At 31.0% G+C, this 14,160-nt stretch overlaps 2 protein-coding genes across 2 annotated transcripts; both read right to left on the reverse strand.

The window, feature by feature from the left end:
• Nucleotides 1-1,849: 1,849 nt before the first annotated feature.
• LOC114729801 (TMV resistance protein N-like) lies at nucleotides 1,850-10,413 on the reverse strand. The gene is made up of 6 exons (XM_028916839.1): nucleotides 10,386-10,413; nucleotides 8,561-9,092; nucleotides 7,663-7,758; nucleotides 2,924-4,019; nucleotides 2,524-2,829; nucleotides 1,850-2,407 (listed from the first exon to the last, which is right to left on the reverse strand). The coding sequence occupies exons 1-6, from the start codon at nucleotides 10,411-10,413 to the stop codon at nucleotides 1,850-1,852; spliced, it is 2,616 nt and encodes an 871-aa protein (XP_028772672.1).
• Nucleotides 10,414-12,948: 2,535 nt separating this feature from the next.
• Nucleotides 12,949-14,160, reverse strand: LOC114729802 (toll/interleukin-1 receptor-like protein). The gene is made up of 2 exons (XM_028916840.1): nucleotides 14,146-14,160; nucleotides 12,949-13,477 (listed from the first exon to the last, which is right to left on the reverse strand). The coding sequence occupies exon 2, from the start codon at nucleotides 13,459-13,461 to the stop codon at nucleotides 12,949-12,951; it is 513 nt and encodes a 170-aa protein (XP_028772673.1). The 5' UTR covers nucleotides 13,462-13,477; nucleotides 14,146-14,160.

The following is a 14,160-nucleotide window of genomic DNA, read 5'->3' on the forward strand; positions in this document are numbered from 1 at the left end:
AACTAGCTTTTATAATTAAGACCGGAGGTAATGTATATTCTTTAGATAGGATGGCATGCCCAATTCTTGGCCTTGACCAACAATTTAGGTAGCCTGATAATGCCCAATTTTTTTTTGGGTTGATTATTTCAGGCCACTCCGTAGCTGGGTTTCATGAACAACTCTACCTAAAATTATATATTAAACAGTATCTACGGAAATGACATAATTAAGGAAATACTCCTTAGATTCTTAATGTATGACCTACCATGGTTTGTAGCCACGTGCTCTAATCCTATGAGTTACAAACCCCAACCCATTTCCACTAGATTTATTTCCCGGGAGTACCCTTAAAAAAAAAAAAACAGAACATTTCCTCTCCCTAGCAATTTCAGCTTAAGAAGATGTGATGTTGGTTCTATATGTAAAAGCTATTTCACATATTTATTTAATTTTTTCAAATTAATCTTATTGATATTTTTTTCCAACAATAATCAAGTAAGAAAGGGAGCGAAATAATCAAGGAAGATGCCTAGGGTGATTTAGGAAAAGAAATCATATTAGATAAGTTAATTAACATCCTTAATCTACTCAAATTAGTTAACTAAGTTTTATATTAAGGATTGGAGGAGTAGAATATTTAGATGAATTGAAAGATTATATTGAATTAACAAATCAATGAAAAATTCAAATATCCAACCAATCATTCATTAATCTAAAATATACTCTCTTCATGTCCTAAATGAAAGAGTCATTTTGTATTGTGTGTAATTTATACTACAAAATAAGTCTTATATTTAGGATCAGAAGAGAAGTAACATTTAATCTAAAACAAGAAGGGTTGATCTAAGTACCTTGGAAATAGACTCAACATCACTGCTATTGTTCATGTCTCTATCAATCATCACGAAATCATTGATGCTACTACTACAACCTTCATCCGTTGTTCTTCGCCAAGCTTCACCATCTTCTTTACACACCACTCGCCACCCACATTTTCTTATATTAAACTTTGGTGACTTATTTTGAATTGCATTCTCACTAAAAAATATCATTTGAAGTCCGTCTACAACCAAAGGGGAACAACGAATAGATAAAATAAGAAGTTGATGACTACAATACTCATTAAAATGAGCACCATATGGACAATACATCTCCAGAAATTCATCATTAGGAAATCTGTAAGTCCAGCAAACACCATCCCTCCCTGCTCCAAATGCCAAATCGTGTTCTAACACTAAGCATATGGCTAAGCCCGACCATTCACGAAAACCATAGTAATCAAGGGGTAAGCTTACTATGAACGACACATTTGGATGACTAAATTCTTTCTCACAAAAAATAGTTTTGATTATAAAACCATGACGGCACTTCACTACCTGGAATTTTTAACTCGCGAGAACATTCCAAGTAGTAGTCACTAGGCTGATCATAGTACAAATAAAGCCAACTTAAATTTATGGGAGGTTGAAATGATTCGATAAAATCCCATAATTGCTCTGAACATCCGTAATGTTCCATTGATGAACTACCAACTGCCCATATGGTTGATAGATTTGAGGGAAGTTGTGGCAAAGATCGAAGCTTGTTGCAAAAACTGAGATTAAGACCTTGAAGCTTGGAAAGATTGGAAATCAGGGCAGATGGTAAGTCAATGAAATTGTTTCCACTTAGATCTAAAACTTCCAGTGATGATAACTTGCGGATGTCATCGAGAAGTGATCCATCATGGAGATTGCAATTAACTAAATTTAATTTCCTCAAGAATGACAAAGGCGATGACAATATAAAATTTGTTGAGCTCAAAGGCCTTCGACAAAGAAGGGAGAAGCAACTCCATGATGATAAAGATTGTGCTTCAGCATTGTATTTAAAGTGATAACCCTTTCACAGCAATTTTACTCAAATCAAGCTCTTCCAAAGCCTCATTGTCATTCAAATTCTCGGGCAACTTTGAAAGCTGTGAGCAGCCTGGAATTCTGATAATTTTCAAAGCTTTCAATTTACAAATGTTATATGGAAGACAAACTAGCTTTTTGCAATTTTTCAAACTTAATTCAGTGAGACCAATCAAATTGCCCAATGATTGAGGTAGTTTGGTTATAGCAGTCTCCTGTAAATCAAGCTTAGATAAACATTTCATATCTTTTCCAAACTGAGGAAGCTTTCTAATTCTTGTACAACCAGATAGAACAAAAGCTTCTAATTTATTCATCTCAAATTTTCTTGGAAGGATTTTAGCTTTTCTGCAACCTTTCAAGTTAACAATGACAAGTTTCTTGTGTTGGCCAAGAGACCGGTGAATTTCAACCAAATTAAAACACCCTTCAAGAATCAATTTTTCAAGATGAGGAATTCCATCAAAATTTGGTGCTTTGATGAGGCATTCTGAATGGGATAGATCAATGGACTTCAGGCTTTGAAGAGACTAGCAAAGAGAGGAAAAGAAAAAAGAAACAATAAGCCCTCAAAACCAAAAAGCTAATTATAATTATAATTTATTAAATTATTGACAAACACTTTAAATGAAAGAACCATAATTACCTGTATTCCTCTCCAAAGTTCTTTTAATTTGCTATGCTGCATTTTTAGTTCAACAAGTTTATGCAATTGAGGTTGACTTGGCAAATAAAGTAATGGATACCTCTCCCATTCTATGATTTTCAACTCACTGGAAAGTGTCTTGAGTCCATAAGGAAGATTCAACTGGCAATGTGAAACATCTGAGCAACTTGAAATTGAAATAATAAGTATCTTGAGATTACGCATCTTTAAGAAGGCTTCAGGATCCCAAAATACATCACATGACTTTTCTAATCTTAACAATATTCCTCGAATTGCTTCTGTCCCCTATAAAACAAGAAGTCAAGGTAAAAATTTATAAACGTTATGTAATAGATTATTATAAAAGGAGTGCACAAACACAATAACTTTGGAATATCACCTTATTTCTTTCTAGTACATGATTAGCATCCTCTAAAGATAATATCCTAGAACGCTTCCCAGCATCATCAGGTGATTGTTGATAGACAATAAATTTCCCCATGTCTTGTAGAATTTCATGCACCCACAGATACCCTTCATAATCAATTACCAATGATTTCTCAATAAGAACAGTTATTCCAATTCTTGGATGAAGATCCTCATCCAAAGTTTCTAAAATTTGTATGAGATGATCTTGGGCCATCCCATTGAAAAAACAAGTGATATCTAAGAATATAGTCTTCTCCTTAATGTCCAATCCATCAAAACTCACTTGAAGTATCTTCAAAATGTCCTTTGGAGGAGCCTTCTTGAACTTAGCCAGTGCATCCTTCCATTCCATTATAGTTCTTTTGCAAAGAAATGAACCTAACACTTTGAGTGTTAAAGGAAGGCCTCCAGCATATTTAATGATGGTTCTAGGAAGGTCCAAATAATCTTCATTAGGTTGCTCTCCTTTAAAAGCTTTTTGAAGGAAAAGTTCAAGTGATTCATTATCATTCAAGAATTTGATGTCATATACAGAAGATACACCATGTGATGATAGCAAATGCTTATCCCTAGTTGTTATTAATATTATGCTTCCCTTGCTGAACCATCCTTGCTTTGGAGCCAAATTTTCAAGTTGGCTAACGTCACTCACATCATCAAGGACAAGTAGAAATTTTTTGTTGCCCAACATGCTTTTTATTAGCTTCATTCCTTCATAAAAATTATCCACTTCCATACTTCTTTTATCTATAGAAAAAAGAAGTCTTCTTTGCAATGACATCAAACCATCTTTTTCATATGCCTCTCTAATATTATGGAGAAAGCAGTGAATCTCGAAGTCTTTAAGCTTTCGCTCATAAAAAGCTCTAGCAAGAGTTGTTTTGCCTAAACCTCCTGTGCCCCATATTCCTATAAACCCATCTCCTTGTGATTTCCTTGCTACAAATGACTCCAATTCACCTAATTTTGATTCAATCCCAATTAACATACCAAGGTCAGATAGTGATTCATCAAGTAAATTTGTCATCATTTCTTTAGCAATGCTTTCAATGAATTCTGTTTCATACCTGCATGTGAAAATTAAATTATGAAATGATTTAACTAGGTGTGTGTCCACACACTTTACTAACTCCAAGATATAAAGTCATTGAATTAACACATTATTGTGTGATTTTCTTTTTCTTTTGGTAATAGTCCCTCGAGACCATAATATAGGATGCTTGTTAAGCTTTTCTATAAATAAAGAACTCTCATACGCTTCCTTTACAAACACAGGTACAATTGAAAATTTTTTTTGTATATATCTTACATATTATATTTATTGTTTATCACTAATATTTTGAACTATGTGATTTTGATAGTTGTTTCATATAATAAGGGATGGGGGAGTGGAAAAACTATTTTGCCTTTATTAAAGAATGAGATTTAAAAATTCCCTGCTCTCACTTTGACATTTAAAACTCTCTCTTCCTTGTGACAATGCGTAAAAAATGAAAAACTATTATTAATTACCATATCAACCTCCTATATATATATTTTGGATTAAAATTTCACCTAGAAGACTTCTTATATTTTAGATGGTAGGGAGTAAATTTTGCAGTAAAATATCATCCTTCTATTTTTTATCTGAATTATGAAAACCGCCACTCTATTTTGAAAACGTATATAAACCTCTCTTAAAATTAAAACATATGTTACATGCCTTCCTCTTATATTTGAGATTTTGTGTTCATTTGCTCAAACCATTAGTTGACTGTTAAATTTAAATTTAAATTATTTTTGACCAAAATGCCCCTTTTTTAACTTAATAATTATTTAGATATTTATATTTTTCAAAAATATTTTTTATAAAATCAAATAATAATTTTGATACATATATTTTTAAAATTTCTAATATATTATTAAATTTATTAATTTCATTCCAAATCAAAAAATTTTTTATAATTTTAATATTTTATCACATTCGTTGGAAATTATTTACTTTGATCTCTTTTAAATCATAAAAACATTTCTCAAATGCATAGGTCTTGTTTATCATAAAATTTAAATGGTATGAATTTGAAAGATTTTATAAATTATTTAAAATTATAATTCAAAACTTTTAAACACATATTTGTTACAAAAATTTATAAACATATTTAGTCAAGTACATATATATTTATTAAAATATTAGTTAAATTTTTAATTAATTCTTTTATGTTTGTCTTAACTAAATAAAATTCGTATAACTGTAAAAATATAATTTAGTAATTTATTAGAATGAGCAGTAAAATATTAAATAAAATTTATTTTAATATAAGTTTCAGTTAAAAGTAATATTTTTAGAAATTTTTTAGAATATTCCTAATGGTGTTAACTAATTGGATTAACATATAGGGAAAAAGACAGAAAAAAACTACTTAAACTTCATAATTCTCAAATGGTATGTTAAATTTCAGAAATCCCAATTTGGTCTCAAGAGACCAAATTGGGATTATTATGTGAAAAGAAAAGACCAAATTACCCTTGATTTTAAATATTGTTTTTAAAATATCACAACCTCTACTGGCAGGCCAGTCACCGGAGCTCTGGGGACCGGCCGACAATTGGTCACCGGAGTTCCGTCGGTCGGAAAATTTTTTTTGAAAATTTTGACAACTTCAATATAACGGTTAACAACTTTTGTAATGCTATTAACAACTCCAGTATAACAATTAACAACAGGTTTTTTAGAAAATTCAACAAACTCCGGCGATGGGAAACAATTTTTTTGAAAATTTTTACAATTTCAATATAGCAATTAATAACAGGTTTTCTGGGAAATTCAACAAATTCCGGCGACCGAAAACAATTTTTTTGAAAATTTTTACAACTTCAATATAACCGTTAACAACTTTTATAACGCTATTAATAACTTTAGTATATCAGTTAACAACATATTTTTCGAAAAATTCAACAATTGGTCGCCGGAGCTCCGGTGGAGGAAAACTATTTTTTTTGAAAATTTTTATGACTTCAGTATAACGGTTAACAACTTTTGAAACTCTATTAACAACTTTAGTATAACAATTAACAATAGGTTTTTTGGAAAATTCAACAAACTCCGGTGACCGGAAACAATTTTTTTGAAAATGTTTACAACTTTAATGTAACCGTTAACAACTTTTGTAACGTTATTAACAACTTTATTATATCAGTTAACAACAGATCTTTTGAAACATTTATCAATTGGTCGTCGGAGCTCCGGCAGAGGAAAACAATTTTTTTAAAAATTTTTACAACTTCAGTATAACAGTTAACAACTTTTATAACCTTATTAACAACTTCAGTATAGTGGTTAACAACAGGTTTTTGAGTTTGTTAAAGGCATTACTGAAGTTATAAAAATGTCACTTTTTGAATTTTTTTGAAAAACCTGTTGTTAACTGCTATACTGAAGTTGTTAATAGAGTTACAAAAGTTGTTAACCGTTATACTGAAGTTGTAAAAATTTTCAAAAAAAATTATTTCCGTTCGTCGGAGCTTGTTGAATTTCCCACAAAACTTGTTGTTAATTGCTATATTGAAGTTGTTAATAGCATTATAAAAGTTGTTAACCGTTATGCTGAAGTTGTAAAAGTTTTCAACTTCAGTATAATGTTAACAATTACATTTTGTTGAAAATTTTTACAACTCCAATATAACGGTTAACAACTTCAATATAGCAGTTAACAACAAGTTTTTTGAAAAATTGAAAAAGTGGCATTTTTATAACTTCAGTAATGCCTTTAACAAATTCAAAAACTTGTTGTTAACAGTTATACTAAAATTATTAATAGGGTTACAAAAGTTGTTAAACGTTATACTGAAGTTGTAAAAATTTTCAAAAAAAATTGTTTTCCTCTGCCAGAGCTCTAGCAACCAATTGTTGAATTTTTCAAAAGATTTGTTGTTAACTGATATAATAAAGTTGTTAATAGCGCTACAAAAATTGTTAACGGTTATATTGAAGTTGTAAAAATTTTCAAAAAAATTGTTTCCGGTCACCAGAGTTTGTTGAATTTCCCAAAAAACCTGTTGTTAATTGCTATATTGAAGTTGTTAATAGAGTTACAAAAGTTGTTAACCCTTATACTCAAGTTGTAAAAATTTTTTTAAAAAAATTGTTTTCCTCCACCGGAGCTCTGGCGACCAATTGTTGAATTTTCTGAAAAATCTGTTGTTAACTGATATACTAAAGTTGTTAATAGCATTATAAAAGTTGTTAACGGTTATATTGAAATTGTAAAAATTTTCAAAAAAATTGTTTCCGGTCACCGGAGTTTGTTGAATTTCCCAGAAAACCTGTTGTTAATTGCTATACTGAAATTGTTAATAGCGTTACAAAAGTTGTTAACGGTTATATTGAAGTTGTAAAAATTTTCAAAAAAATTGTTTACCATCGTCAGAGTTTGTTGAATTTTCTAGAAAACCTGTTGTTAATTGCTATACTGAAGTTGTTAATAGCATTACAAAAGTTGTTAAATGTTATATTGAAGTTGTAAAATTTTCAAAAAAAATTGTCCGACCAACGGAGCTCCGGTGACCAATTGTCGGCTGCTCGCCAGAGCTCCGGTGACCGACCAGTCAATAGGGGCTGTGATATTTTAAAAATAATATTTAAAATGAAGGGCAATTTGGTCTTTTCTTTTCACATAATAATTCCAATTTGGTCTCTTGAGACCAACTTGAGGTTTTTCAAATTTAACATACCATTTAGGGATTATGAAGTTTAAGTAGCATCTTTCTGTCTTTTTCCCTAAAATGTATGTTTTTAAAATAGTGGGGGGTCTATGTAATTGATGTAAACTAGGCAAGTAGTCAAAGTATTTTACTCTAAATTTTATGTTTGAGTAGTTCTTCTTAATTTTATTCAAGCAACTTTTCACAAAATACATTGTCAGATTAAAATTTCAAATCTAGTGCCATGCGGTAATGTTTTGAACTATCAAAAGTTAATAACTACTGTTAATTAATTATTAATAAAATGATATTTTTAAAATATCGAAATTATGAATTATTAATATTTATTTTTGAATCTTTGATAGTAACAATCCTTTAAGAATTACTCAAATTTTTAATTAAGTTTTCTATATCTATGCTAATTAAATTACTTTAGATTTTATCCCAATATGATAAACATATTAAACAAATAATTATTTGTAAGAAAAATAATTAAGGAAAACCAAAAGAAAACACTAATTCTTCAAAATAATTTTAATCAAAGTCAAGGGTTTAGTATGACAAAGGATAAATTAGTAAATAAATATTATTCTAATACACATTTTAATTAAAATTATCTTTTTAAAATATTGTTAATGGAGTTAAGAATTTAACTTCAAGAACATATTTTCAAATAGACAAGGTATCAATGTAATCAAGGTAAAATGTAAATGAGACTATAGTATATATTTTATTCTTAGATAAATGAAAATTATAATTCTATATGTAGACTGCAGTGAAAGTTTCAAGCAGTTCCCCTCTCCCCATTAAAAAGTTCAGGGGAAAAAAAACCTTGATGTAACAATAATTTAGAGTTTATTTGAATACCCACACCCTTATTTTTCAAAAAAAAAAAGACATGATAATTATTGATAGAATTGGAACTTACTAATTTTTTGAGTCCCAACCAGATGTAGTGGCAACTTTTCCTAAAGCATCCCTCCATCTTTGCACTTTTATTATGTCTTGAGCAAATCTTTCTTCATGCTTCATGAATGCTTTTGCAAAACTTCCCTTTTGTTTTCCAACATCAGATGGATCTACTCCGTAAAATATTGGAAATACCTGAAGACTCGACTCTTCCTTTAAATGAAGAATCATTTGAAGCTCATCCAAACACCAAGTTGAAGAAGCATAACTTGGGGAGAGCACCACAATTGCAGAAAGAGATTCTTCAATTGCTTGTATCGAACTTGGTGTGATAGATTCTCCCCTTTCAAGTTCTTCTTCATCCCTGAAAGTTTTTAATCCTTTACGTTTTAAAGCACTATACAAATGATCAGTAAAACTTGTTCGAGTATCTTCCCCTCGAAAACTCAAGAACACATGATATTTCCATCTCTTAGTTGAAGCAGAAGAACTTGAAGAGCCCCCATCTCCATCAGCATCATGCGCCCTTGCAAGGATTTGGAATCTGAACACTAGTAAAAGTGAAAAAAACAGAAAGAAAGTGAAGCAATTTTTGTAAGATGTATTTTCCCGTCAATTTGAGTTTCAAAGAAAATTAAAACTTGAGATAGGTAATGGGTATATTCAAAGGAAGAAAGAAGTACAAGAAAATTTAAAATCTCAAAATGCTCTCGAAGATCTATGTATCCTCAAAGATAAAGCATAAATAATCATTTTTATTTATGAATAAAATAAAAAAAATAAATAAAAAGATGAGAGATAAGCACATGATGATTTGCTCCAGCACATGACAGCACATGGCTGATTAGTCTCCGGAGTTAACAGATTTACCAAACCAAAACTTTTAGATAACACAAATCTCATTCGCAGATTCAAAAGTTCCTGAAATTTTCAGAGATAGTAACTCGAGATCTAAAAGATTTGGCAAGGAAGAAAATAGATCCCAGGAAGATTGAATTGATAACTCTATGTTTATATTCCTTACGGTCCATTTAATTACAGTTCAAAGCAAAAGTTTCGTATTCAAAGAAACCATAAACACAAAGTTAATGCTTAGAAGAACTAAATCCATTTCATAGAATAAAAAAAAAAAGGAATTAATCCATGAATGTCTTGTAGCAAGAATCACGATTCAACCAAAATTACGCATAGAAAATCACATAATTAGAAAGGAAGAAAATAGGAACCTGGTGGCTGAAATAAAAGTGAAAGATTTCTTTGATCTGCGTCTCTGCGATCTGATCAGAACAAGATGAAACCCAGTTAGGCACAAATTTGTAGTTCTGACCATGAAGTTTTTGTAGTTTACTCTTTACGCGTTCAAACCCCGTTGCAGCTGTCTTCCACTTTGCATTACAAGTAATGTTTGTCAAAACCAAATTATTAATAGTCAAAGATAGAGAACTTGGAGTGATTTGAAGTAGTAATCCAAATTAAAGTCAAAACTATCCAAGTTCTATAATCAAATATAATTAACTTTCTCAAGCATCATTTGATTGAACAAAACTATCTAAATGCTGGGCAATCACAGATGCATTATAAGCTCAAGGTAAAATCAACATATAGTTATTACCGTTAACACTAAAAAAGGGTAAACAAATCTCAGTCCATACAATGGTTTAAAGTAGGCCTATAACAAACTATCTAGCCACTCATGTTCAAAAAATAACTACACCTATCTATAACAAGTTCAACCATCGCAAAAATTCAGCGAAAAAGGAAAGGAAAGGAAAAGCATATAAAAACAGAAGGAAGAAGCTCTAAATCTCTTCAAGCTCCAATCCCAATCTTTCATGTCTTCAAACCTTCATCACAATTGCCCCTCCAATCCATCTCCAAGGAGTCTCAGGAGTCCGAATGTCAAAAAAGTTGGCTCCCCACAACCTTATCAAACCCTAATTTTTGAACTTCGCTATCTTTGCCATAGTGAACAACATGGAGAGCTTTTTCCTTTTTTCTGTACTTTTTCGCTGCAGAAAAAAGTGACCCAATGAAGGGTCTTTTTAACTCCTGAGTTCTTTGATTCTTTCCAAGATTCATGTATGTCTTGTTCCTTGCTTCCTATGGTCCTTCAGAGCTTCCAAAAATGGTGTTCCCTCTACCTACAAAACACAAAATTCTGTAAAAATTCTCACTTGTCCAAGGTAGATCAATATATTGGCATTTACACGAAGAATTTTTTTAAAAGAATTTTCTTAAGTTTAGAATGAATGCCCATTTTCATTGTATAAAACTAAATTATGCACAATTCAACTCAGAAAGTGTGTTAAAACATGAGAAAATTGTGCCAAAATGATATGAATTTCCTAAAGTTATCATAGTTTAAAATCCAAAATCAATTACATCTCCCCAATTAGCCTTCAAACAATAGAATCATATTTATATTCACTAGACACTAAATAATACATCGTAAAAACCAAGTCAGCTGACCAGCAGAGAGCTGTCCTAGCCAAAAAATCCATATATAGAATTCTTCCTGCCTCTTCAAAAATCCAATAATACGGATGCTCTTCATTATTTCACCACTGAGTTCAGACTAATAGCTTCATCAAGAATTCTAAACCAGCAAGTACGAGTTAATCCAAGATATAATTCATGATTTTAAATCTGATTAAATTTATAATTTTTTATTTTAAAACAAATATAATGATTTATCTATCATTCTTAATTAGTTCTGGTATAAGGTGTTTGGAAATACGTTTACAGAAGACCAAAAATAGTATATACCTGGGAAAATGATATGCACTGTCATTCATGCACCAAATTAAACTAAGGTAAGCGCTATGCAAGATAAAACCGTTTTAGTTTAATGCCTAATCCGATAGATCAGGCTAAATATATGACAGCACATGACTGCACATGACTTAGTCCTCAGAGCTAGTAGTTTGCTCTGTGAAACAAAAAACTTTAGACAGAAAATAAATCTCAGATTTAAAGTTCCGGATAATTTCAAAAGTGGCGTTGTTATCAAAATAATGGAAACAATAAAAAAAACCAAAATACTACATATTAAAAAGAATTCACACAAATATTATGTTACAAATCATTCACATAAAGAACGAGTTCCACTCTGTGACGAACTTGTTCACACTCGGACAGCTTTCAACTCTTGACATTTTGTGGGGAAAAAACAATGAAATCGTTCCTTTTCTTCTTTTTGGAAAAAAAAAACAATGAAATAGTTCCTTTTCTTCTTTTTGGGGGGAAAAAACAATGAAATCGTTTATTCCTTTTGTCTTTAGTGAAAATTACGATTAGACGCCAATCAACAACTTCTTCACCACTTTTCTCTCTCCTTTTGCGTTTCGGAGTGAATTACTATTAATGGCCCCACAGACGTGAATCCTCCTAGCGTCTTCCTGCACCTTTTCTTCTTTGATCGTTTCTCTTCCCTTACATTAAAGCGATAGATGGTTTGGATGTAATATTTTATAACATTATTATTAAAATATTTTATAAACTAAATTTTCTTGGATTATAGTATAAATTGAGCAGAATAAATTTTAATAGTTTGAATTTATTTGTTTATATTTCTATAATATTGTATCAGATATTGTATCTGAACTATTCATTTTCCATCTAAGGATGGAGAAAGGATTTTGAATATCTACTCCTTCCATTTTTTCTTTGTTCTATTTATTCCCTATAAATTAATAAGGATATAATTTGATTTTTCAAAATGAATATTTTTTTGCCCCCTTAATTAAATTTAGAGGGAAAAGTGAATGGAGTAGATATTGAAGGAATAGAGTTATGGATTTGGATACTCTAACAATCTCTTCTTCACCATTAAATGAAAAATAAATGGTTTAGATATAATATTTTATATAATATTATTAAAATGTAAATAAATAAATTTAACTATTAAGATTTATTTTGGCAATTTATACCTATAGTCCAAAAAAATTTAGTTTATAAAATATTTTAATAATAATTTTATAAAATATTACATCCAAACTATCCATTATTTAAATGTAGAGGGTTTTTTTTTGGGGGGGGGTTGGGAAGGATCGGAGAAGAAAAGGTGAAAGAGGATGCCAAGAGGATTCGTATCTACAGGGCCGCAGTCAAAAAAAAACCCTCTATCCTTTAGGGAATAGATCCCACAATCTCCTCTATCCTTTATCAGTTAAAGCTCCAAACAATCCACCTCCACCTCCTGCCCATTTTAGGGAGGGACCTACTCACTCGCCTGACACAAGAGACCCCTATCCTTTAGGGAATAGATCCCACAATCTCCTCAATACGAGATGCGGTTTGCCATAAGAAAAAACCTCGATGAAACAATAATTTAGAGTATACTTGAATATCTACGTCCTTATTTTTCAACCAAAAAAGAGAGATGATAAGTATTGAGAAAAGTGAAAATTACCGATCTTTGGAGTCCCAACCAGATAAAGAAGCAACTTTTTGTAAAGCATCTCTCCACTTTTGCACCTTTATTTTGTCTTCGGCAAATCTTTCTTCATGCCTTATGAAGGCATCTGCAAAACTTCCCTTTTGTTTCCTAACATCAGAAGGATTTACACCGTAAAGTATCGGAAATACTTGAAGACTTGTCTCTTCCTTTAACTGCAGGATCTTTTGAAGCTCATCCAAACACCAAGTTGAAGAAGCATAATTTGGGGAGAACACAATAATTACAGAACGAGATTTTTCAGTTGCTTGTACTAAACTTGGATTAATAGATTCTCCCCTTTCAAGTTCTTCCTCATCCCGGAAAGTTCTTAATCCTTTGCGTTTTAAAGCAGCATATAAATGATCAGTAAAATTTTTCCGAGTATCTTCCCCTCGAAAGCTCAAAAACACATGATACTTCCATCTCTTAGTTGAACCAGAAGAGCTTGAAGAATAGTCAACTCCGTCAACATCACGCGCCATCGCAAGGGCTTGGAATCTAAACCCAAACAAAAGTAAAAACACAAGAAATTGAAAGGATAACATATATATAAAGGCCCAAAAAAAAACAAGGAAAGAATAATACTCTTCCGGTCCTTAATGTAGGATCCAATTGTTGAGTTGGTTTTGGTTCTAAATATAAGACCCATTTTTCATATTTGTCAATTTTCTCTAAATTACCTCTATGGATACTCCCTCAGCTATAATCAAGTAAAAGAAGAAGAGGGAGTATTAAGAAAGATGATTACAATATTTTAAAAAAAAAAGTGTCACATTTCTTATAATTAACTAACTTACCTAATTTCTTTAATCTAATCAAATTAGTTAAATGAATCTTATATTAAGGATCGAGAGAGTACATATATAATAGGGACTTCAACAAAGAGTGCAGCAATCAGTCCAATGCAAAGCCTTGAGATAGGCATTGGGCATATTAAAACAAATAAAGTAAAAATTCAAAATCACAAAATGCTCGAAGATCTATAACAGAAACAATCCATTTCACTGAAGAAAACAAGATATAATAGAAACATCAACAGACAAGGTTCTTCTTAACGCAAGATTCATTCACTCTTCACGCATAATTTCAAAGCAAAATTTCACAGATCTAAACAGGTCATTTCGGTGATCATAAATGTAGAAAGGAGAGAGGGAGAAAGTGGAAACCTGGAAGAGGAAATA

Source organism: Neltuma alba, unplaced genomic scaffold, assembly GCF_004799145.2.
Source record: "Neltuma alba isolate B1F8T4 unplaced genomic scaffold, ASM479914v2 tig00012680_pilon, whole genome shotgun sequence".
NCBI lineage: Eukaryota > Viridiplantae > Streptophyta > Magnoliopsida > Fabales > Fabaceae > Neltuma > Neltuma alba.